The sequence below is a fragment of the Canis lupus genome, chromosome 22, assembly GCF_048164855.1.
Source record: "Canis lupus baileyi chromosome 22, mCanLup2.hap1, whole genome shotgun sequence".
Lineage (NCBI taxonomy): Eukaryota > Metazoa > Chordata > Mammalia > Carnivora > Canidae > Canis > Canis lupus.
The window spans coordinates 44,749,169-44,775,376 of NC_132859.1; the positions used below are offsets into that span (position 1 = coordinate 44,749,169).

General features: G+C 38.8%; 1 protein-coding gene across 14 annotated transcripts in view; it reads right to left on the bottom strand.

Annotated features, from left to right (window-relative positions):
• The window catches only part of DLEC1 (DLEC1 cilia and flagella associated protein), a 75,524-nt gene that overhangs the window by 33,123 nt on the left and 16,193 nt on the right, over positions 1 to 26,208 (bottom strand). For 11 of the 14 annotated variants that reach the window (XM_072793338.1, XM_072793341.1, XM_072793342.1 and 8 more), the window contains exons 4-6: positions 24,826 to 25,016; positions 24,396 to 24,613; positions 23,561 to 23,639 (exon numbers count right to left, since the gene is read on the bottom strand). The exons of the other annotated variants lie outside the window; for them this stretch is intronic. In XM_072793338.1, the coding sequence (XP_072649439.1) occupies positions 23,561 to 23,639; positions 24,396 to 24,613; positions 24,826 to 25,016 (488 nt within the window). The remainder of the gene's footprint in view (positions 1 to 23,560; positions 23,640 to 24,395; positions 24,614 to 24,825; positions 25,017 to 26,208) is intronic. 14 annotated transcript variants of the gene reach the window in all.

Sequence of the window (26,208 nt, forward strand, 5' to 3'; positions counted from 1 at the left end):
TCCACCAGATAACAGCTACATAAATTGGAAGTGTGTGTCTTCATACTTCTACTCATAGACATGTATTCCTAAGTCAACACTTGTCCATATTTGGCCAACACAGCATTTGCACCAGTCCATCTGCAAACCATACCCAAGTGTGGAGAGACCCATATTATGGTTTTAATTTTCATTTCTCTATTATTCATAATGATGAGTATTGTTTCATACCTTTATTTGCTATTTGGGGTTCTTCTTGTGTGAGTTGTCTGTCCATATCATTTTACCATTGTATACTTTGTCTATTCTTATTGATTTGTAGTTCTTGCTATATTCTTGGTACTAATTCTTTATAAGGTATATGCTATAAACATCTCCAAGTTTGTAACTCATATTATGTTTTGATGTACAGTTTCTAAAGTTTTTTTTTCAGTTTCTAAAGTTTTAATATAAAATTTATCCACAGCTTGTGCTTTCAAGAAATCTTTCTATATCTCCTATATTTTCTTCTTTAAATTTTGTTTGAGGGGTTCCTGGATGGCTCAGTCAGTTGAATGTCCAACTCTTAGTTTTGGCCCAGGTCACAATCTCAGGGCTGTGAGATCAAGCCCTTGTTGGGCTCTGCACTGAGTGTGGAGGCTGCTTAAGATTCCCTCACTCCCTCTGTGCCTCTTCTATCTCTCTCTCTCTAGAAAAATTCATAATAACAATAAAACTAAATTTCAGGGCAGCCCAGGTAGCTCAGCGGTTTAGCACCGCCTTTGGCCCAGGGTGTGATCCTGGAGACCCGGGATCGAGTCCCACGTCAGGTCCCTGCATGGAGCCTGCTTCTCCCTCTGCCTGTGTCTCTGCCTCTCTCTCTCTCTCTCTGTCTGTCTCTGTGTCTCTCATGAATAAATAAATAAAATCTTTAAAAAATTAAATTTCATTTGAAAATAAATTTTGTTTGAGATCTTTGCTGAAAAGTACTTTGCTTAGGGTATGGAGTAAGGTAGGGATTAAATTATTTTCCGTATGCCAAGCATTCTCATTTGCCTCCTCAGGTGTGCACATGTACATGGAACAGCCGGAGCAACAACATGTGCAGCTTCCTCCATCAGGCTACTGTTTCTTCAGACACCGAGCCAGGTGCACCCACTGCTGAGATTAACGGTCAAGGTGTTCATGGCAGCAGCCGCTCCTCATGTCCACCGAGGCATTAAGAGAGCCTCACTCCAGCCACACAAGGCAGATCTCTGACCAGTAAAAGGCAGGAGCCAGCAGTTTATATGGCTTCTGAAGGGATGTGCCACATGAAACCGTCAATTGCGCTCAATGGCAGTCAGCTCAATAACACATTCTCAGATTGGTTCTTCCTCTTTCCATCCCCTTTCCTCACTCCTCTCCAGAGATGCAAATGACAGCACATGCTCTCACTGCCTCAGAGTCTGCTTTATGAGGCACCCATGCTATGACAGTTGGCATCAGAAGGCTTCTAAAGCAGCAGACCCTTAGGATGCAAGTCTGGAGTTGGCTTTCCCACCAGTCTGGTGGCAATCAAGACTCTAGCTGGTAGGAGGTCGGGTGTGATGACCTCGGGTATGCAGTGACATCACAACTACCATGGCTTTCACCCATGGTCAGCTGAAATGAGATGCAGGTGGAGGCCAGGAACTAGAACATGGGCTAGCTATGGTGCTTGAAAGTTCTGGGGGCAGCACTAATTATGAGGACTGTAGAGTGGTTAACAGCACTGAAAGCCCCAGAGGGAAAAATGACAGGCTCAGGGCAGCGAACTGCCAATTCAAGGCCCACTGTGAAGACATGCCTTACACTCCTGGGTTACACACAATTTGCTCCTGGCATGTTTGTGTGTGTACACATGCGTGCGTGGGCCCACGTGCACTTCTTGCTCAATTTGGCTTGCCATTTTTCACCTAGTATTTCTGCACCTGTGTTTTTTATTTTTTCCTTTCAAATGTCTTTTTTAAGTCACCAAAATATTAAAAGGTAAAAAAAAAAGAGCAAGTATATGAAGTCTACAGCCACCTGGCTTACAAGATACAGATCTCTATTCCCACCACAACCCTATAGCCTTCACATTCACAGCCTGGGTCCCATCTGTCCCCACCTCAGGACAGAGAAGCTCTCCTGCAGCTTCCAGAGGATGGGGACTGGGGGTGTACCAATGTTCTTAAGCAAGTTTTTCATTGTCATAGCTCCTTATGTGGCTTTGAGGTCAAGGTAACATTAGGCTCTTTCTTGGTCCATTTGGGCTCCACTACAAAATGCTATAAACTGTTGGCTTATAAAAATAGAAATTTATTTCTCACAATTCTGGAGGTTCACAAGTCTAAGAACAAGGTGCCAGCATGGTCACATTTTGGTGAGGGCCCTCTTCCTGATTCATAGCTGGCACCTTTATCACTGTGTTCTCAAAATAGTGGAAGAGGCAAAGGATTTTCTAGAACATTTTTTACAAAAGCAGTAATCCCATTCATGAAGTCCCATCCTCATGACCTAGGCACCTCCCAGAGGCTCTACCTTCTAACACCATCATCTCTGAAGGCTAGGATTTCAACATATAACTTCCGGGGGCACACATACATTCAGATAGCAGGCTCATCACATAATAATGAGGGTATGTTCCTTCTTTTTCTAGTCTCTGAAAGAGTTTATATATAATAGGGATTAGCTTAAATGGTTGGTGGTGTGCACCTGTAATGTGATCTGGGCCTAGCATTTCTTTTGCTACAAAGTTTTGTTTTGGGGGTTTATTTGTAGTTATTTTCATCAAAGTTGGACAGCCACACAGGTTACAGAGTCAAAGGTTTTGAAAATCTTTGATCTCTTCCCTTGGATCCTTCTCCTGACATTTCCTACAATACTTTATCCTCTTTTAGCTGATTATTTCAGAATATGTCTCCATATGACATGTTACTTTTTTTTCATTTCTAGGCATTAATTATGGATAGATGATATACACATTCTCTCTTTCCTCTCCCATATCACCATATGATATACCCTTCCTCTCTCCCATCTTTCCAAGATAAGTTATATCCTACTATTTGGTTAATATAGTAATTAATGTTTACATTATTGTCATGGTATAAATGATATTCACAGCTGAGCATGAAATTGTCCCTTATATAATTATCTTTCCAGAGTTAATAATCAGTTGATTATTTTGTTTAATGTGTACTTATTAATAATTCAATCTCCCTGCACTTCTCTAAAAATCTCTTCCCAAGATGTTCAGGTGTATCAGGGACTCTTAATGATGTCACTTCCATAAATCAACCTCTGCTAGAGTCTTCTGGCCTCTTCTAATATGGGCGGCTTGACTGCTAGGCCTACTGCTATCACCCAGGACAACCCCTGTAGCAGTTTTAAGACATGTCTACAAGTTCTTTGATATCCTCCCACTGAGCAGTGAGATGTATACAGCCTCCCCATGAATCTGGGTCAACCTTAGTGAATCACTTGTAACCTACAGCATGCAGAGGAAACAGTGACTTTCTCTACTTGTCTACTTGGAAGGTAGCTTCCAAGGTTAGATCATACAAAGTGACACAACCTCCCCATCGTGCTTGCTAGGATATTCACTTAGAAGGTCTGATGCTCACTTTGAGCTGCCATGTACAGTCAGACTACCCTGAGGCAGCCCTTCTGTGAGGAAACCCAGGCCACAGGGAGAGTTCATGTGTAGGTGCACCATGTGTAGGTGCTCTGGTAGACACCCTCAGCTGTCTACTGACAACCAACCACTCACTATGCAAGTAAAAATGCCTCAGATAATTCCAGCTCCAGCTTTGAAGTCACCCCTCGGCACTGACTCTTTATGGCTAAGGCCTCAAACACTGTGGAACAACCCATTCCCATTGTGCTCTGTCTGAATTTCTGATCCAAAGAATCTGGAAGCATGATAAAATGGTTGTTTTAACTTGCTAAGCTTTGGAGAAATCTGCTTTGCAGCAATAGCAACTGGAAAACTACTTAACTATTAGGAACCTGGGGATTTCTTTTACCTCTCTCCTATGTTGGATCTTTTTGTTTCCTACATACCATGCCTTCCTCCTCCTTTGTTTGCTCGCCGATAGGAGAGCATGTTCCCTAGGAGTTCCCTGAGGAAAGTGCATGGGGCATACATTTGTAAGAACTTTATAAATTTGAAAATATTTTTATACTTAAACTTTGTAGTTTAGTTGGGTAAATAACCTATGTACAAAGTCATATGCCCAACAAATGCAAGGTGTGTTTCTAACAGATATCACTATATATAATACAATTTATTTTTCTAAAGATTTATTTATTTGAGAAAGAGAGTGTGTGTGTGTGTGCGTGTGTGTGTGTGTTTGTGTGTGTGTATGAGCGGGGGACGGGGAGAGGGAGAGGGAGAAGCAGACATCCTGCTGAGTAGGGAGCCCACCCTGGGGCTCGATTCCAGGAACCTGAGATCACAACCTGAGCCAAAAGCAGACGTTTAACCAACAGAGCCACCCAGGCGCCCCTATATAGTAAAATTTATATAACAGACTGTGGCAGAGTGTATCTTTCTCTTTGGGAGGCTTGCTCTGGGGAAGCCAGCCACTGTGCCGGGAGGAGAGGGAAGAAACTAGCTGATGTAGAGAAGCCTCCATGGGAGGCCACAGGGAAAGGAACTGAAATCTAAGGTGAAAGCCAGCATCAACCACCAGACCTGTGAATGATTTGCACTTCGGAAACTTCGAGCCTCCTTTTCTGGTTAAGACTCCAAACATCACAGTAGAAATAAAACTCTTCTTACTGTGTCCTAACTGATCAGCAAGTAAATAGCTATTTTTATTAAGTCTTGAGACAATTTGTTACATGGCTATACCAACTGGAATACTGAATACATTGAAAGAAAATGAAAGTTGCCCCTAAAACCATGCCTGAAAGAACCATTTCAAATACTTTTTTTCTATCAAATACTCTTAACCACAAATGTTGGTTCCAGAATATAATACATCTGGGATTTATGCCTTCCACTGTATAAATACTTAGAATCCTGCAACTGGACATCCACTTAGTGTGGAGATCTGATCGTGTGCCTCACTAAAAAGCCACTAGATGCAGAGACTTCCAAAAGTAGAATTTGATCCCAGAGTCTTGAGATGATTGTGGAAGAAGCAAGCCACAAGCATGGAATGGGAGGAGGCAGTGTGGGATTAGACTATAATTAGAGGCATCAGTACAAAGTCATGATTTTAAATACGTATGCAACCGTGTATGGACATATGCATGTACATGTGTGCACATACATATGCATATATATGGTTGGATCTATGCAATTGCTCTTTTTCTCCAGATCTGTCTGTTGAAAGGACCCACAAGCAAGGACACCTCAGCAGTGAAGAGTAGGTGTAGTGCTTAGACCTTTGTTTCTATATACTAAGTTTCTGTGTTCTCCACAAAAAGGAACCAGGGCTTCTTAGAAACTGATTCCAAAACTGGAACAAAGTGAGTATAAGATGAACCTGGAACATCTTGTAATGCTTGAATGTAAGAAAGTACAAAAAAAACCAAACAAACAAAAAAAACAAGCAAACCACAAAAGAACATAGCAGACCATCTGTAAGACTCCCACTGGACAAATCTACAATAATTATAGAAGCAAAATAAATACTGACTTTTAAATGTTTTATTTAAATTTTATTAATTAACATATATTATTGGTTTCAGAGGTAGAGGTCAGTGATTCATTAGTCCTATGTAACACCCAGTGCTCATTACATCATGTGCCTTCCTTAATACCCATCATTCAGTTGCTCCATCCCCTCATTTCTCCTCCAGCAACCCTTAGTTTGTCTTCTACAATTAAGAGTCTCTTTTGGTTTGTCTCCCTCTCTGATCTTGCTGTTTTATTTCTTCCTCTCTTCCCCTAAGATCCTCTGTTTTTTTTTTAAAGATTTTTATTTATTTATTCATGAGAAACAGAGAGAGAGAGAGAGAGAGAGAGAGTGAGAGAGAGAGAGAGAGAGGCAGAGACACAGGCAGAGGGAGAAGCAGGCTCCATGCACGGAGCCCGACGTGGGACTCGATCCCAGACCTCCAGGATCACGCCCTGGGCCAAAGGTGGCGCTAAACCACTGAGCCACCCGGGCTGCCCAGATCCTCTGTTTTGTATCTTAAATTCCACACATGAGATTGACTTATTTCACTTAGCATAATATCTTCTAGTTCCATCCACATTGTTGCAAATGGAAGGAGTTCATTTTTTTTTTTGATGGCTGAGTAGTAGTCCATTATACATATATACCCCATCTTCTTTATCCATTCATCTGTCAATGGACCTCTGGGCTCTTTCCATAGCTTGGCTATTGTGGACATTGATGCTATAAACATTAGGGTGCAGATGCCCCTTTGGATCACTACATTTGTATCTTTGAGATAAGTACCCAGTAGTGCTGGGTCATAGGGTAGCTCTATTTTCAACTTTTTGAGGAAACTTCAAACTGTTTTCCAGAGTGGCTGCACCAGCTTGCATTCCCACCAACAGTGTAAGAAGGTTCCCCTTCTCTGCATCCTCGCCAATGTCTGTCATTTCCTGACTTGTCAATTTTAGCCATTCTGACTGATGTGAGTTGGCATCTCATTGTGGTTTTGTTCTGTATTTCCCTGATGCTGAATGATTTTGAGCATTTTTTCATGTGACTGTTGGCCATTTATATGTTTTCTTTGGAGAAATGCCTGTTCATGTCTCCTGCCCATTTCTTGATTGGATTATTTGTTCTTGGGTTGCTGAGCTTGATAAGTTCTTTTTAGATTTTGGATACTAGTCCTTTATCTGATGTGTCATTTGCAAACATCTTGTTCCATTCTGTATGTTGCCTTTTGGTTTTGGTGACTGTTTCCTGTTGTGCAGAAGATATTTATCTTGATGAGGTTGCAATAGTTCTTTTTTTTTTTTACCTTTGTTTCCCTTGCCTTTGGAGACATTTCTAGCAAGATGCTGCTATGGCCAAGGTCAAAGAGGTTGCTGCCTATGTTCTCCTCTAGGATTTTGATGGATTCCTGTCTCATATTTAGGTCTTTCATCCATTTTGAGTCTATTTTTGTGTATAGTGTGAGGAAATGGTCCACTTTTCATTCTTCTGCATGTGGTTGTCCAATTTTCCCAACACCATTTGTTGAAGAGACTGTCTTTTCCATTGGATATTCTTTCCTGCTTTGTCAAAGATTAGTTGACCATTGAGTTGAGGGTCCATTTCTGGGTTCTCTATTCTGTTCCATTGATCAATATGTCTGTTTTTGTGCCAGTACTGTTTTAATGATTATGGCTTTGTAATGTAGCTTGAAGTCCAGAATTGTGATGCCACCAGTTTTTGCTTTCTTTTTTCAACAATCCTTTGGCTACTTGGTGTCTTTTCTGGTTCTATACAAATTTTAGGATTATTTGTTCCAACTCTGTAGAATAAGGTAATGGTATTTTGATAGGGATTGCATTGAATGTATAGGTCGTTCTAGGTAGCATAGACATTTTAACTATATTTGTTCTTCTAATCCACGAGCATGGAACCTTTGTCCATTTCTTTGTGTCTTCCTCAATTTCTTTCATGAGTGTTCTATAGTTTTCTAAGTACAGATCTTTTGCCTCTTTGGTTAGTTTTATTCCTAGGTATATTTTGGTTTTGGGTGTAATTGTAAATGGGATTGACTCCTTAAATTTTTTCTTCTGTCTCATTCATTGTTAGTGTATATAAATGCAACTGATTTCTGTGCATTGATTTTATATCCTGCCACTTTACTAAATTCCTGTATGAGTTCTAGCAATTTTGGGGTCAAGTCTTTTGGGTTTTCCATATACAGTATCATGTCATCTGTGAAGAGGGAGAGTTTGACTTCTTCTTTGCCAATTCGGATGCCTTTCATTTCTTTTTGTTGTCTGATTACTGAGGCTAGGACTTCTAGTACTATGTTGAAAATAGTGGTGGGCAGTCCTGGTGGCTCAGCGGTTTAGTGCCGCCTTCAGCCCAGGGCGTGATCCTGGAGACCTGGGATCAAGTCCCACGTCGGGCTCCCTGCATTGGACCTGTTTCTCCCTCTGCCTGTGTCTCTGCCTCTCCCTCTCCCTCTCTCTCTGTCTCTCTCTCTCTCTGTGTCTCATGAATAAATAAATAAAATCTTAAAAAAAAGAGAAAATAGTGGTGATAGTGGACATTCTTGTCGTGTTCCTGACCTTAGGGGAAAAGCTCTCAGTTTTTTCCCATTGAGAATGATGTTTGCTGTGGGCTTTTCATAGATGGCTTTTATGATATTGAGGCATGCTCCCTTTATCTCTACACTGTGAAGAGTTTTAATCAAGAAAGGATGCTGTACTTTGTCAAATGCTTTTTCTGCATCTATTGAGAGGCTTATGTGGCTCTTGTCTTTATTTTATTAATGTAATGCATCATATTGATTGATTTGTAGATGTTGAACCACACTTGCAGCCCAGGAATAACTCCCACTTGGTCATGGTGAATAATCCTCTTAATGTGTTGTTGGATCCTATTGGCTAGTATTTTGGTGAGAATCTTTGCATCTATGTTAATCAGTGATATTGGTCTGTAATTCTCCTTTTTGGTGGAGTCTTTGGTTTTGGGATCAAGGGAATGAGTTTGGAAATTTTCCTTTCATTTCTATTTTTTATAACAGTTTCAGAAGAATAGGTATTAATTCTTTAAATGTTTGGTAGAAATCCCCTGGGAAGCCATCTGGCCCAGGACTCTTGTTGGGAGGTTTTTGATTACTGCTTCAATCTCCTTGCTGGTCATGGGTCTCTTCGGATTTTTTATTTCTTCCTGTTTCAGCTTTGGTAGTTTGTAAGTCTCTAGGAATGCATCCATTTCTTCCAGATTGCCTAATTTGTTGGTACATAGTTGCTCATAATATGTTCTTATAAGTATTTGTATTTCTTCAGTGTTCGTTGTGATCTCTCCTCTCTAGTTCATGATTTTATTTATTTGGGTTCTTTCTCTTTTCTTTTGATAAGTCTGGCCAGGTGTTTATCAATCTTATTAATTCTTTCAAAGAACCAGCTCTTAGTTTCGTTGACCTATTTTACTGTTCTTTTGGTTTCTATTTCATTATTTTGCTCTAATCTTTATTAATTGTCTTCTCCTGCGTGATTTAGGTGTTATTTGCTATTCTTTCTCCAGCTCCTTTAGGTGTAAGGTTAGCTTTTGTATTTGAGACCTTTCTTGTTTTTTGAGAAAACAAAAAAATTCCCTCTTAGGACCACCTTTGCTGCATCCCAAAGGTTTAGAACAGTGTTGCTTTCATTTTCATCTGTTTCCATGGATTTTAAAAATTCTTCTTTATTTTCCTGGTTGGCCCATTCATTCTTTAGTAGGATGCTCTTTAGCCTCTTTCCAAATTTCCTCTTGTGACTGAGTTCATTTCAAAGCATTGTGATCTGAGAATATGCAGGGAATGACTCCAATCTTTTGGTACTGGTTGAGACCTGATTCGTGACCCAGTATGTGATCTATTCTGGAGAATGTTCCAAATGCACTCAAGAAGAATATATGTTCTGTTGCTTTAGGATGGAATGTTCTGAATATATCTGTGAAGTCCATCTGGTCCAGTGTGTCATTCAAAGCCCTTGTTTCCTTGTTGATCTTCTGCTTAGATTATCTGTCCATTGCAGTGAGTGGGATGTTAAAGTCCCCCACAATTATTGTATTATTATCCATGTGTTTCTTTAATTTTGTTATCAATTAGCTTATATAACTGGCTGCTCCCACGTTATGGGCATAAGTATTTATAATTGTTAGACCTTCTTATTGGATAGATCCTTTAATTATGATATAGTGTCCTTCCTCATCTCTTATTAGTCTTTGGAGTTTTTTTTTTAAGATTTTATTTATTTATTCATGAGAGACACAGAAAGAGAGATAGGCAGAGGGAGAAGCAGATTCCCTGCAAGGAGCCGATGCGGAACTCAATCCTAGATCCTGGATCAGGACCTGAGCTAAAAGGCAGATGCTCAACTGAGCCATCCAGTTGTCCCCAGTCTTTGGTTTAACATATAATTTATCTGATGTAAGAATTGCTACCACAGCTTTCTTTTGATGTCCATTAGCATAATAAATGGGTTTCCAACCCCTCATGTTAAATATGGAGTTGTCTTTGGGTCTTAAATGAGTCTCTTGCAGACAGCATATCAATGGGTCTTGCTTTTTTATCCAATCTGATACCCTGTGTCTTTTGATTAGGGAAGTTAGCTCATTTACATTCAAAGTAACTATTTAAAGATATGAATTTAGTGCCATTGTATTAACTATAAAGTCACTGTTTCTGTATATTGTCTCTGTTCCTTTCTGGTCTATGTTACTTTTGGGCTCTCTTCACTTAAAGAATCCCTTTTAATATTTCTTGTAGGGCTGGTTTGGCGATGATAAATTCTTTTAGCTTCTGTTTGTCCTAGAAGCTTTTTATCTATCCTTCTGTTTTTAATGAGATCCTCGTTGGATAAAGTATTCTTGGCTGTGTATTTTTCTCATTTAGCATCCTGAACATATGCTCATCCTTTCTAGCCTACCAGGTCTCTGCGGATAGGTCTGCTGCCAGTCTAGTGTTTCTACTCTTGTAGGTTATAGGCCTCTTGTCCAGAGCTGCTTTCATGATTTTCTCTTTGTCTCTGAGATTTGTAAGTTTCATCTTATATGTCAGGGTGTTGACCTATTTTTATTGATTCTGAGGGCTGTTCTCTTCCTCCTGGGCTTGGATGCCTGTTTCCTTCCTCAGATTAGGGAAGTTCTCTGCTATAATTTGCTCCAATATACCTTCCGCCACCCCCACTTCCTTTTCTTCTGGGATCCCAATTATTCTAATATTGCTTCACTTTATGGTATCACTTACCTCTCTAATTCTCCCCCTTCCCTCCAGTGACCCAGTAGTTGTTTATATTTTTTTCTCAGTATCTTTATTCTCCATTTTTTATTTTCTAGATCACTAATTCTCTCTTCTGCCTCATTTATCTTAGCAGTTAGAGCCTTCATTTTTATTGCATCTTATTAGTAGCCTTTCAGATTTTGACTTGATTAGATTTTAGTCTTTTTGTTTCTCCAGAAAGTTATTCTCTAGCGTCTTCTATGCTTTTTTCAAGTCCCATTATTATCTTTATAATCATTATTCTGAAGTCTAGTTCTGACATCTTACTTATGGCCAAACTGCTCAGGTCCCTGTCTCTTGTTTTCGTTTTTGAGATGAGTTTTTATCTTACCATTCTATCCAGAGAAGAACAGATGGAACCAGGGAACAAAAATCTAAAATAGCAACAATGACCCAAAATAGACACTAAACAAATCAGAAGAGACTCAAAACCAAAAAGAAAGAAAGAGAGAGAGAGAGAGAATATAATCAACCAGGTGAACAAAATAGAACAATACACTGGATTCTGCATGTTTTTTGGTCCATTTGTCTGAAAACTAGATCCTAAAATTATAACAAAAGAAAAAGTTATATGTACAAAAACTACAATGGAGGAATAGAATGTAACTGTAAAAATGAAAATTAAAAGACAAAAAAAAAGGAAAAAGGGCAGTCTGGGTGGCTCAGTGGTTTAGCGCCGCCTTCAGCCTAGGGCATGATCCTGGAGACCCAGGATCGGGTCCCACGTCAGGCTCTCTGCATGGAGACTGCTTATCCCTCTGCCTGTGTCTCTACCTCTCTTTCTCTGTGTCTCTCATGCATAAATAAATAAAATATTTTTAAAAAAGAAGGAATATAAACAGAAAAGTGAACAGAACAGAGCATTACACTATATTCTGAGTGTGTTTTGGCTGGTTTGTTAGAAGAAACTACATCTCAAAATTATAAGGAAAGAAAAACATATATATACAAAAGTAAAATTAAATACATTTAAAGGATAGAATTAACTGTAAAGATGAAAATTAATGAAGACTTTAACAAAAATGAAAACAAAAAAAAGGAAGAAAAAACAAACAAACAAACAAAAGCAAATATGAACAGACTGGTGAAGAGAATAGAGCCATACACTAGATTCCGGGCTGTTAGAAGAAACTGAATCCCAAGATTGCAAAGAAAGAAATATATATACAAGATAAAAATGAAATACAATGAAACGGTAGAATGCAACTGTAAAAATGAAAATTAAGAAAAAAACTTTAAAAATAATTGATAAAACAAGAAATTGGTTGAAAAGGAAAGAGAATATTAAAATTGAAAGACTACAGAATCGTGAGAAAAAGAAACAAAAAACAAGAAGTCATGAATTCTACATGCTATATTCCCCTAGTGCTGGAGTTTTGCACTTCTGTGTGATTGGTAGACTTGGTCTTGACTGGATGGTCTTGCGGATCTTCTGGGGGGAAGGGCCTGTTGTGCTGATTCTCTAGTGCCTGAGTCCCCAAACCCTGTAGGCTCCTGCAGGGAGGCAGAGGGGGTCTCTGCCACTTGCTGGGGCCCTGCTCCGGAAGTGGGAGCAGGGAACAGTCATGCAGACTGTGCCATGGTTCACAGTTTATGGCAACCCCAAGCTGAGAGCCCACTCTCTAGCTTGCTGACTGCAGCCAGCTTCCCCTGCTCCGATGATGCTCAGGAGCTCTGCTGACTCCAATGCCTGGGTCTTCCTGTGACCTTGAGGATCCTGAGACCACACTGTCCCACCTAGGATTCCATCCTTGCTTGAAAGGGTTCAGGCAGGGATGTCTCCAACAGGAGCAGACCTCTAAAAGTTTGGATTTGTGCTCTGTGGCTCTAGCACTTTCTGGTGGGGCTGATGGGGGCTCCCGACCCACCACCCCTACCTGCTACAGTTTATCTTCCCATATATCGCCTCAGATTCACTTCTCCGCATCTCCTACCCTGCAGAAAGTGGTAGCTTTTCTATTTGCAGAGTTGCAGCTATTCTTAGATCTCCAGTGGGATTTCAGGTGTTCAGAATGATTTAATAGCTATCTAGCTGAATTCCTGGGACCAGATAAAACTAAGGTCTCCTACTCCTCTGCCATCTTCAACTCCTCCCAAATACTGACTTTAAATGAACTCATTTTAGGCTAGGCTAACTTAACTTCTATAGGCTTAATAAAGCTTTTTCCATCCTTTATCCTTACTTTTAAGGTAATGTCATACAAGCAATGTTTAGTTGGTGTTTGTTTTTCTAACCAGTCTGATAATCCTTCTCTTTTAATTGGAGTACCTGGTCCATTTACATGTCATGCAATTGTTGCTTTTCATTCCTTCTTGCATTACTCTCCTTCCATATGGGTATCATTTTCTTCTGACTGGAAATTCCTTTGGTGCAGATCTCCTGGTGATGAATGATTATTATCTGGTTGTGAATTATCAGCTTTTGTCTGCAAATGTCTTCATTTTATCTTCATTTTTGAAGAATATTTTCACTAGGTTTAGAATTCTATATTGAAAGTTACTTTCTTTCACCACTTTGAAGCTTCCATTCCAAGTATTTTTTAGCTTCAATCATTTTTCTGTTAGAAGGTAGTGGGTCTTTTTTCTCTAGATGCTTAAAGTTAGGGTTTCCCCCTCCTTCTTTGGTTTAGAACAGAATTTTAGTATAACATGCCTGGGTATAATTTTCTTTTATTTTACTCTGCTGAGGGTTGTTAGCGCCTCAATCTATGGCTTGATGTCTTTGTTACTTTTATTTAGTTATCTTTTAAAGATTTTATTTATTTATCCATGAGAGACACAAAGAGAGAGAGAGAGAGAGCCAGAGACATAGACAGAGGGAGAAGCAGGCTCCCTGTGGGGAGCCTGATGCAGGACTCAAACCCAGAACCCCAGGATCACAACCTGAGTCAAAGGCAGATGTTCAACCACTGAGCCACCCAGGTGCCCTATTTTTTTTTTTTTTAAGATTTCTTTGTTACTTTTAGATCACTGTCATCCACTACATCTTCCAACTCTGCTGCTGCCCCATCCTCTCTCTCCTCTCTTTTGGGGACTTCCAATTATGTAGCAGACCTTTTGGGACCCCTGGTCCCATACCTACTAGGTCCCATATTTTAAAATGCTACTTTCTGTATTTTTCCTTCTTTTTTTCTCTTTGTGGTTTGGTCTGGATCTCTTCTACTGAACTCTCTGCAAGTCTTCTCTTCATCTGTGTCTGAATTGCTGGTAAGCCCTATTACTACTGAGTAGTTTCAGTTCTATCTAGAATTCTCATTTTCTTTAGATTCTTATTCTTCAGGTTATCTAGCTACAATATTGCCATAACCGGAGATCTTCCTAATATACATATATTTTTTAATGCTTGGTTTTGATATTGGATTTACAAGAGTTACAGGGATGCCTGGGTGGCTCAGTGGTTGAGCATTTGCCTTCAGCTCAGGGCGTGGTCCTGGAATCCTGGGATCGAGTCCCACATCGGGTTCCCCTCAAAGAACCTGCTTCTACCTCTGCCTGTGTCTCTGCCTCTCTCTGTGTGTCTCTCATGAATAAATAAATAAAAGCTTAAAAAAAAGATTTACAAGAGTTACAAAAAATAATCCAGAGAGTTCCCATATGTTCTTTACTCAGCTTCCCCTTATATTGGCATCTTCATAACAAGAGAACTATGATCAAACCTAAGAAATAAAGTTTGCTACACTATACTAACTAAACCACAGAATCCATGTAAACTTTTCCAATTTGTCTACTAACTTCCTTTTTCCATTGCTGGATCCAATCCAAAATCTGAAATTGCATTATGTTTCCATGTCTTTTTAGTCTCCTCTGATCTGTGACAGTTCCTTAGTCTTTCCTGTTGCCCATGACCTTGAGCCTTTTATTTTTTTTTAAAGATTCTATTTATTTGGGGGGGGGGGCAGAGGGAGAGGAGAGAGAATCTGAAGCAGATTCTGTGCTGAGCATAAAGCCCCACATGGGCCTCAATCCCATGACCACGAGATTACCCGAGCAGAAACCAAGAGTCGGAGGCTTAACAAATTGAGCCAACGAGGTGCCCTGATCTTGAGCCTTCTGAAGAGCACTGGTCAGTTATTTTGTGCAATGTTCTTGTAGAATGGCCTTCCGTTGTGTTTGTCTGATGTCTACTCATGATTAGATTGAGGTTATGCATTATTTGCAAGAATATCACATAAGTGATGTGCCCTTCTCAGTACGTAATATTGGGGGCCTATGATATCAAAATGTCTTATTATGGGGATGTTAAAATAAATCATTTGGCCAAAGTGGTGTCTGCTAGGATTCTCTATTGTAGTTATTATTTTTCCTTTGTAATTACAAGGTATTTGGGGAAAGACTTTTCTGTTTCTATTTAAACTTTTACTCACTAATTTTAGCATCTATTAGTGTATCTTGCCTGCAAATTTATCAGTGTGATATTTAATGGTAACTTTTTTATTTCTTTCATTCTTTCTATATTAAAAATGAGAATTCTCCTGTAATAGAGGCAGCTGATGGCTCAGTAGAGCATGCAACTCTTGATCTCAGGGTTGTGAGTTTGAGTTTGAGCCCCATATTGAGTGTGATTACTTAAAAACTTAAAAGTTAACTTAGAATTCTTCTGTAACAGAGAGTTATCCTTTTCTCCATTTATTTATTTATTCAGATATTTCCTTATATCAGTATGAATTCATAGACATTTATTTTATTCTTTGGGTTATAATCTAATACCATTATTATTTATTTTATTGTTTCAAATGTTTCAACTTTGGCTATTGTGAGCTCTGTGTCCTCTTGAAATGTCCCCTCTTCCAACCATCCATCTATATCTTTCTCTCTTTTTCTCTCTCTTTCTCAGCACTTCTTTACACTTTATGGTACCACAGATGCTCTAGGTTCACATATTTCCCCTGTTTCAGCCCTGGAATCAACTACTTTACTAAGCAGCCCTGGTGCCTTTTATTGGGACAGTACTTAGAAACCAAGATCTGGACACTAGGTGTGCTAACTGCTATTAGAGTGTCACTATTTCTGTTCCTCTGGGTAGATAGGAAATACATGCAATTGTACTAACTTATGCATTCATATACATCTACATTTATTCCTGTACCTATCCATCTGTGTGTAAGTGTAATGCACAGTTTGAAACCACAAATCCATACTTATGCCTCCAACTACAATCCAGCACCAGAGTTGATTCTAGCATCCCCATTTCTTATTTGTAACTTCTTTTTGCAACAGTAAAAAATCTAATTTTCATTCATATATTTTTAAAATTTAAGATGTTTCATCAATATCAAGTTTATTAAAAAAACTTATGACCATAAATTTTTCTCTGAAGTGTACTGATTATGTATGATTCTTTATGTACTATTGGTGGCTTCTAGCCATAGGTACTCATTTTATGTAATCATTACATCATACTTTAATTTTTAACGTTATTGTACATATACTTCCCCATAAAACACTTTTCCTGCTTAGTAACCTTCTTTTTTTTCTGCCTCTTTGAAAATCACATACCTCTTCTTTTTTTTTTTAAGAGAGAGAGAGAACTCAAGTAGGGAGAGGGGCAGAGGGGGGAGAGGGAGGGAGAGAATGTTAAGCAGGCTCCATGCTCAGCACAAAGTCTGAGGCAGGGCTTGATCTCACGACCCTGAAATCATGAACTGAGCCAAAATCAAGTCAGATGCTTAGCCAACTGAGTCACCCAGGCATGCTGCTTAGTAACCTTCTAAAGGAATAAATACCTTAAGCCCATTTGTGGGCTGTCATTCACTAACTTATCAAAACCCTTTGGAAGTCATTCTCTCCCTCTCTCTCTGACTCTGTCTCTTGTCTCTCTCTCTCTCTCTCTCTCTCTCACACACACACACAGAGTTGGATGTTTTTTGTTGTTGTCGTTGTTGTTGTTATTGTTTTTTAGTAAAATATGGCACCTTTCATTTGCTCTCGATTTATCTTATCAGGGGTAGGCAAGGCTAACAGGTAGACCTGTCTTCAAGTATTTATGTAATTCAGTCCATACATATTAACTGAGGAACTACAGTATGCCAAGCACTAATAATAAAATGATAACACAAACCTAGAAATAATTCTGTTGGGCTTACAGTCTATTGGGAAGACAAATGTAACACTGTGTCACCAAAGAGCAAGTGGTAGGAAAAGAGCCTGCAATCAGGACATTTAATCCAGTTAAGAAAGGTCAGGGTGATCTTCCAAAGAAGTGACAACTCAGCAATAGGAAAACGATGAGCAGTAGAGCACTAGGCAGAGACAGGAGGGAAGACAAGAAGGCATTCTGTGTCTACCTTGTCTATAGGCTTCCACAGTTGACACCCTCCAGTCCTGCATATAAAGGGTCTATCATATGGCCCTGCGTGTCTCTCCTTTTGCCTCCTTCCACTCTCCAATGGAAATTATTTTTACTCTCTTTCTTGGAGTCTTTGCTAGTTTCTGCAACTGTCCTTGAAACATGGTGACTAGACACAGAAGTCCAAAAAAGAATCTATCACTGTTATATTAAAGAAATAACAACAACAACAACAACAACAACAAAACTGCTTTAGCAAACAGCACATAAGACTGACATATTTGTCTGCTTTTACCACAGGTGGTTGAGAGTTCATGAAGAATGATGGATTTGCAGGGCACCTGGGTAGTTGAGTTTGTTGAGTGTCTAACTCTTGATTTCAGCCTGGGTTGTGATCTCAGGGTTCTGAGATGGAGCCCAGAGTCAGGCTCAGCAGGGTGCCTGCTTGAGGATTTCTCCCTCTGCCCCATCCCCCATGTACACATACATGCTCTTGCTCTCTCTCTAAAATAAATGAATAAATCTTTAAAAAAAGATTATGGATTTGCAAATGCTCTTTAAAGTGTAAATTACAATTCACATGTATATGAAGGATCTGTCATGAGATCTGTCATGATTAAGCCTGGCTGTCTTTAGACCTGGTGAGCAGAGTCAGTGACTACTATGCGTGGTCTTGGTCTGATTCCCTAGGATGGTGGAGGCTAGCATGAAAATGAAGGAGACTGGGAAATCAGGTCAGTCTCTATATCTACTCTCCAAGGAATCACTAGATATGCTGTTAAGTGAAACAAACAAGGTACCAAGGACAGTAAGAAGGAAAGGGAACTCAAATATATCCACATATTTGCTTATGATTCCAAAAAGAAACAATAGAAGAACTCAAACTAATAAAAAATCCCTATGGGGTAAGGAGAGAGTAGCATGATATATTTCAAGGTTATTATTTGGAATTGAAGGAAAAGATATAAGATTTCGCAGAAAAATAAGCTAAAGGAATTCATCACCACCAAACAGGCTTTAGAAGAAATATTAAAGGGACTTAAGTGGAAAAGAAAAAGTCATAATTAGAAATACAATTATGAAAGGAAAAATTTTATAAATAAAAGGAAAGACACAGTAAAGGCAGTGGAGTCATCACTTAAAAAGCTAGTATGAAGTTGAAAAGACAAAAGAAGTAAATCAATTATATCTTAAAAATTAGCTGAGGGGACTTGCGGAATAAAAAGATGTAAAATACAATAACATATACATAACATGTGGAGGGAGAGTTAAAATGAAATTCCTTAACAATGTTTTCAAATTTAAATGATCATCAACTTAATATAGACTGCTATATACTTAGAATGCGCTTCCTGATAACCACAAACCAAAAACCTATGGTACACAAAAAAATGAAGAGAAAGGAAACACAACTTAACATCAAGGTAATTAATCACAAGGAAAGAAAACATGAGAAGAAAGGAACAGAGAACTACAAAAATAATCAGAAGACAATGAACAAAATGGCAATTAATTCATACTTTCAAATAATTACTTTAAATGTAATTAATTAAATGTAATTAATTTAAATGTACTTTAAATGGTCTAAATGCTCCAATCAAAAGATACAGAGTGACACATGGATAAAAAACAAGAGCCCTCTATATACTGCCCACAAAAGACTCACTTCAGGTCTGAAGGACATACACTGAAAGCTAAGGGATGGAAAAATAGATTCCATGCAAGTGGGGAGAAAAAAAGACAGGATAGCAATACTTATATCAGGGAAAAGAGACAAAACAGGCATTACAAAATGATAAAGGGATCAATGTAATAAGAGGATATAACAATTGTAAATATCTATACACCCAATGTTAGAGCACCTAAATACACAGAGGAAATCTTAATAGACATAAAGGGAGAAATTGACCATCGTATGATAATAGTAGGGGACTTAAACACCCCATCAATGGGTATACCAATGGATAGACAATCCAGGCAGAAATCAAGAGGGAAACAATGTCTTTAAATAACATATTAAAACAGATGGACTTAACAGATATATATGGAACATTTCATTCAAAAACAACATAATACATATTGTTTTCAAGTGCACATGTAACATCCTCCAGGAAAGACCCCATTTTAAGCCACAAAACAAGTCTCAATAAATTTGAGAAGATCAAAATCATATTAAACATCTTTTCCAACCACAACAGTGTGAAACTAGAAATCAATTACAAGAAAAAAGCTGGAAAAATCATAAACACATGGAGACTAAACAACATACTACTAAATAACCAATGGGTCAATGAAGAAATTAAAATGAAATTTTAATGACAAATGAAAATGAAAACACAATGGTCCAAAATCTCTGGGATGCAATGAAAATGGTTCTGAGAAGGAAATATATAGCAATACAGGCCTACCTCAAGAAACAGGAAAAAGCTCAAATAAACCATCTACCCTTAGATATAAATGAACTAGAAAAAAGAAGTACAAACAAAGCCCTAAGTTAGTATAAGGAAGAAAATAATATAGATCACAGTGGAACTAAATGAAATACAGACCAAAAAACAATAGACAAAATCAATGAAACCAAGAGCTGGTTCTTTGAAAAAATAAAATTGATAAATTTTTCATCAGAGTCATCAGGACAAAAAGTGAGAGAACTGAAATAAATAAAATAAAAAATTAAAGAGAAGGAACAAATGGCATCCACAGAAATCCAAAAGATTATAAGAGATTATTATGAGAAATTATATGCCAACAAATTGGACAACACAGAAGAAATGGATAAATTCCTAGAAACACATGATCTTTCAAAACTAATCAAGAAGAAATAGAAAATCTGAAAAGACTCATAACTAGTAATGAAATGGAATTGGCAATAAAAAAAACTCGAAGAAACAAAGGTCTAGGACCCAGTGGATTCATAAGTAAATTCTACTAAACATTAAAAAAAGAGTTAATACCTATTCCTCAAACTATTCTACTAAACATTAAAAAAAAAGAGTTAATACCTATTCCTCAAACTATTCCAAAAATACAAGAGGAAAGGAAATATTCCAAATACATCCTATGAGGCCAGCATTATTCTGAACCAAAACCAGACCAAGATGCTACAAAAAAAAGAAAACCACAGGCCAATATCCTTAAAATACATGGATAAAAAAATCCTCAACAAAATATGAGTGAACCAAATCCAAAAATACATTAAAAGTATCATTCACACAATCAAGTGGGACTTATTCTGGGAATACAAGGATGGTTCAACATCAAAAACTATTAGAATAAATGAATTCTGTAAAGTTTCAGGACACAAAAATAATATACAAAAATATGTTGGATTTCTATAATTAATAATGAAGTTTCAGAAAAGGAAATTAACAATTTCACTTAAAATTGTACCAAAAAGAATAAAATAACTAGGAATAAACTTAACCTAGGAGATGAAAGACCTGTACTCTGAAAACTATAAGACACTGATGAAAGAAAATGAAGATGACACAAATAAATGGAAAGATATTCAATGCTCATGAGTTAGAAGAACAGTAAAACATCCATACTACCCAAAGCAATCTACAAATTCAATGCAATCCCTATCAAAATACCAACAGCATTTTTCACAGAACTAGAATAAATAATCCTAAAATTTGTATAGAACCACAAAAGACCCTGAATAATCAAAGCACTCTTGCAAAAAAAGAATAAAGCTGGCGGTATTACAATCCCAGATCTCAAGATACACAAAACAATAATAACAAAAACAGTATGGTGCTGGCACAAAAACAGACACATAGATCAAGAGAACAGACTAGAGAACCCAAAAATCCACCAACACTTATATGATCAATGAATCTGTGACAAATGAGGCAAGAATATGCAATGAAGAAAAGACAATCTCTTCAATAAATGGTATTTGGAAAACTGGACAGCTACATGCTGATTAAACTGGACCCTTTCTAACACTATACACAAAAATAAACCCAAAATATGAGACCTGAAATCATAAAACACCTAAAGAAAAATAGGCAGTAATCTCTGCCGTTAGCCTTAACAACTTTTTTCTAGATAGGTCTCCTCAGAAAAGGGAAATAAAAGCAAAAATAAATGATAGGAATTGTATCAAAATAAAAAGCTTTTGCACAGTGAAGGAAATCATCAACAAATGAAAAGGCAACCTACTAAGAGTACATATTTGCCAATGATGTATCTAACAAGAGGTTAGTATCCAAAGTATATAAAGAACTTATACAAGTCAACAGCAAAAACCCCCCAAATAGTCCAATTAAAAATGAGCAGAGGACCTGATTATTTTTCCACAAAAGACATCCAGATGGCTAACAGACACATGAAAAGATGCTCAACATCACTCAATGAGGTATTATCTCACACCTGTCAGAATGGCAGGTATTATCACACAATGAGGTATTATCTCACACCTGTCAGAATGGCTAAAATCAACAACACAAGAAACAACAAGTGTTGGTGAGGATGTGGAGAAAAAGAGGAACCCTCACACACTTTTGATGGGAATGTAAATGGGTGCAGACACTGTGAAAACCAGAATAGAAGTTCCTCAAAAAATTAAAAATAGAGCTGCCCTATGATTCAGTAATTCTACTGCTGGGTATTTATCCAGGGAAAGTGAAAACACTAATTTGAAAACATGTATGCACCTCTAGGTTTATTACAGCATTATTTACAATGACCAAGACATGGAAGTAACCTAAACGTCTTTTGGTAGATGAATAAAGAAAATTTGGTACATATACACAATGGAATATTAGTAAGTCATAAAAAGAACGAAATCTTGCCATTTGTGATAACACAGATGGACTCAGAGGGTAGTACACTAAGTGAAATAAGTCAGGCAGAGAAAGACAAATAAATACCATATGATTTCACTTAAATGTAGAACCTAAAAAAACAATGAACAAACAAAAAAGTAGAATCAGACCTATAAATGCAGAGAATGAACTAATTGATGGTTGCTAGAGGGGAGACGGGTGGGAGAGGGGCAAAATGAGTGAAGGGGAGTGGGAGATACAGGCTTCCAGTTTGGAATGTGTTAGTTATGGAGATGAAAGGCACAGCATGGGGAATGGAGTGGAGTTAATGGTATTATAATTGTGTTGTACGCTGACAGATGGGAGCTACACTTGTGGTAAGCAGAGCATAAGGCACAGAATCATTGAATTACTATGTCATTCATAGTAATGAAACTAATGTGACGGTGTGTATCAGCTCTACTTCCATAAAAGAAAAAAAATGAAAAGGTAAACTCTGAGAATAGATATGGTTCAAAAAAGAACTCAAATCTATTATAGGACTAAAAAGTCTATCCATAAGCAAGGAAAAGACAGACAACCCAAGAGAAAAAATGGGTATTAATCAACAGTTCACAAAAGAGGTTATCCAAATGGCCAATAGACACATGAAAATGTGCACAATGAGTTATCTCTGATACCTTTCAGAATGGTTAAAGTTAAAAAGACTGAGTCCTGGTGAAGATATTGGACAACCAGAAGTCTCAACCACTGTGTACAGCAACAGAAATAGTCACTTCAGGGGAAAAAAATCTAGCAGGGGGTAGAGGAGGGATCACTACCAATTAAGGAGGAATAAGAGATATTTTAACCAAATGCAATGTTTGAATTCTGATTCAAATACACCAAATGTACACTGACTTTTTTTTTTTTTAAGATTTTATTCATTTATTCACGAGAGACACAGAGAGAGAGAGGCACAGACACAGGCAGAGGGAGAAGCAGGCTCAATGCAGGGAGCCTGACATGGGATTTGATACCAAGACTCCAGGATCACACCCTGGGCTGAAGGCAGATGCTCAATCACTGAGCCACTCAGGCATCCCGATATTAGTTAGTATTCATTAATGTTAATTAATGTTAATACTCCTGGGTATGATAATGGTTATCTTGTAAAAGTCCTTGCCTGTAGACATACATACTGAATTTTTAATTAAAGAATGGTCTGATGTCTAGGCTTTTTTTAAAAAATATTTTTATTTATTTATTCATTCATGAGAGATACAGAGAGGCAGAGACACAGGCAGAGGAAGAAGCAGGCTCCCTGTGGGAACCCCATGTGGGACTCGATCCTGGACCCTGGGATGACACCCTGAGCCAAAGGCAGATGCTCAACCACTGAGCCACCCAGGCATCCCTAGGCTTTTCCTTAAAACACTCCAGTGTATGCACATGTACATAGACACACACACAAAGAAGCAGTGGGAGTAATACGTGAAACCAGATTTGCAGAAAAAAGATAATTATTGAAGGTGGGTGATGGGCACACAAGGATTTATTGTAGTCTCTTACTCTAATTTTGTATATGGTTTTAAAATTCCATGCATCCTTAAAACATAAGGAAGCTGATGAAGGGGGGGTGCTAGAGAGAAATAAGATTTTTTACCTCATAAACTGGCCCAATTTCATAATCCGTGAAAAATCCGATTGATGGTTTAGCCAGAAACACGGGAGTATCCACACAACTGTGGAAGGGCAAATGAGGGGAGAAAGGCTGTCAGTTTCATTTGCGTGATTTGTGCAAAACAAAGACACCCAAACTGTCAAAGCTATTCACAATATGTCATGTATTGGGTTTTGTTCCTGTTTTTAAAGCAGGTTACAAAATAATTTTCCTGTAGGACAGAATCTTTGTGAAGATATGTGCAGCTGCGTGTTTCATTTTCAATATGCACACAGGAAGCTTCCACTCTGGAAGCTTCCACACAAATATCCTAATTGGGTTTTCAATATAGGTGCTGTGTTTCTTTGCAAATATCTGTCTAATTTTTCTTGATAAAAAGACATTCTTTAATACGTGTGAATAGTTTTAAGTCCCCTGAAACTATGAACCCATGAAGCCATTCATTCCCTTCATAAGGACAGTTAATGAAATAAGCCAAAGGGGTGCTCTGAGAGAAAAATCACAATTTTAATTTATTATTTGTAATTAATCAAATTTTAAGTATTTTTATTTTTAGGTTCGTATTCCAAGACGTATGAGGGCAATGGAAAAGCACATGGTTACAGACCAAGACCAGTCAGATGTAAGCAGAGGGGCTCTGGCAGGTCAGAGGAACACAAACCCAGGCCTCTGGGGAGCCCTGAAGCCCTGCTCTGTTCTGATACTGATATCCTGCCCCCCACCCTCCCCCAAAAGTCTAGGATCCTCTATAACCCAGAGCAGACCTAGGACCTTCTGGGTTTACTTCCACAGGTCTGACTTTCTGGAAAAGACCCACCTCTCCTCCAGATCTCCACTCGGGAAGTCTCCTGTCAGCATTGGCTTCTTTGGGGGAAAGAGAAGAGACTTGCCTCCTTGGGGAGTGTTAGGAGGGAAAAACCGAGGGTTTTTTAGGAAGCGGTTCCGACTCTCCATCCTGACAAGCAGAAGTCGCTCCAGTTCTCTTTGGGGCACGTGTAAGTGGCTCATCCACTTTGCATTCTTGGATGGACCTGCCTTTTTTTAAAAATACACAAGAAACTGAGTCCACGAACGGGCTGGGGGACCACGTGTGCCGACCGCATGACCCACCCATCATCAATGCAAACTCTCCTCCCTATTCGCCTGTGGATCCAGGACATCCTGTGTCACACTGGCTCGCCTTCCCCTCATCATGTCCCTGTGCCCTCTGGCCACACACACCCCTGCACACAGGTCGTCGCACCAACCTTGACAGTCTTGCATTTGCCCTTTAGGGACAAGTCCCCTGTCTGGCTGTCCACGGTGTAGTCTAACTCGTCTTTAACCTTAGTGAGCATCTCCTCACAGGAAGCCTCGAGCTTCTTGGTCAGGTGCTTCTTCGGGACGGAATGCTTCTCACAACTGAATGTGAGTTTGGAATATCCAGGGATGGAGACACCTGTGGCACCAAGGAATCAAACTGTGCTCCCACTGACGATGGGGACGTTTCTAAGGCGACTACATAAACCCACCAAAGCCACAGTTAGCTTGATACTTTTTCCTCAACTTTCCCATTTACTATACTAGATACAATTGCCTGTTGAGTATATAAATTACTCCTGGAACGTATTCTGTGTACTCGAGACTTAGGACTAGAATGTAGAAGTGTTTGATTGATTGTCAAGCATGGTCAAAGAACGTGAGGAGTCTTTCAATCTCTCTCTCTCGTATGTACGCATAGCCCATACGTGAACTTGCTGTTCACCTGAGGAATCACCTGAGGAATCAAAGTTTGTACCAGCTTTTTACCCCTGTAAGATCATCCCCAAAAGGTGAAAGAACACTTGTTAGCAAGAGCACAATAAAACTGGTACCAGTATAATACCTGGTAAACCTTTGATACATGTTAACTCTAACCTTACTTATCTGCGTAAGACAGTGAATTTCCGACTCACTTAACAACATTAAGTCGCTTAGTTCATATGACACTTACTTCTGCTCCCTCTCTCTGGCCTGCCTTCTCTATAAGGCTCAGGCTGTCAATGGAACTCTGTTCTCATTAGCACCCTCAATTCTCTGGATCTCAGTCTTCCCACCCCAAAGCTCAGCTCCAAAGCCTCAGAGATCACCAGAGTCCCACTGACTAGGGTGGCCAGAGAGCTCATCTTTGAAATCTAGCATCGCTGGGCCATCCTGATATGTGGTCATCAGGACCCACGGAGCAACTTCTTCCTATCTGTACACTGACTCTCCCAAAAGTCCACGTCCTTGTTTAAACCCACAATCCAGCTCCCACCCTACTCACTCTCAGAAGATCTTGCCTCCCACATCACAGGAAATTGGCCCGACATCACACACACATACACATCCTTCTCTGCCTCCCTACCAAGTCTGTCCACCATATTCAAAGAATATAAAGGTGCTCTTTTCCTATGTGGGGTATAGAAAAATCACATGGTCCATGGTCTCACTCCAGCAGGAACTTCTAATCACTTATCTGTCTTCTGTCCCTCCCTCTCTTGGTTCATTCAACTACTTTTTAAAACATTTTCGTATCTTTTGCTGTTGAGCAGCTGACAAGGGTGCAAATTCCATATTGAGGAGTTGAGAATTTTGTCTTGCAGGTGTTAGGGAGCCAGAGAGGAAGTGGC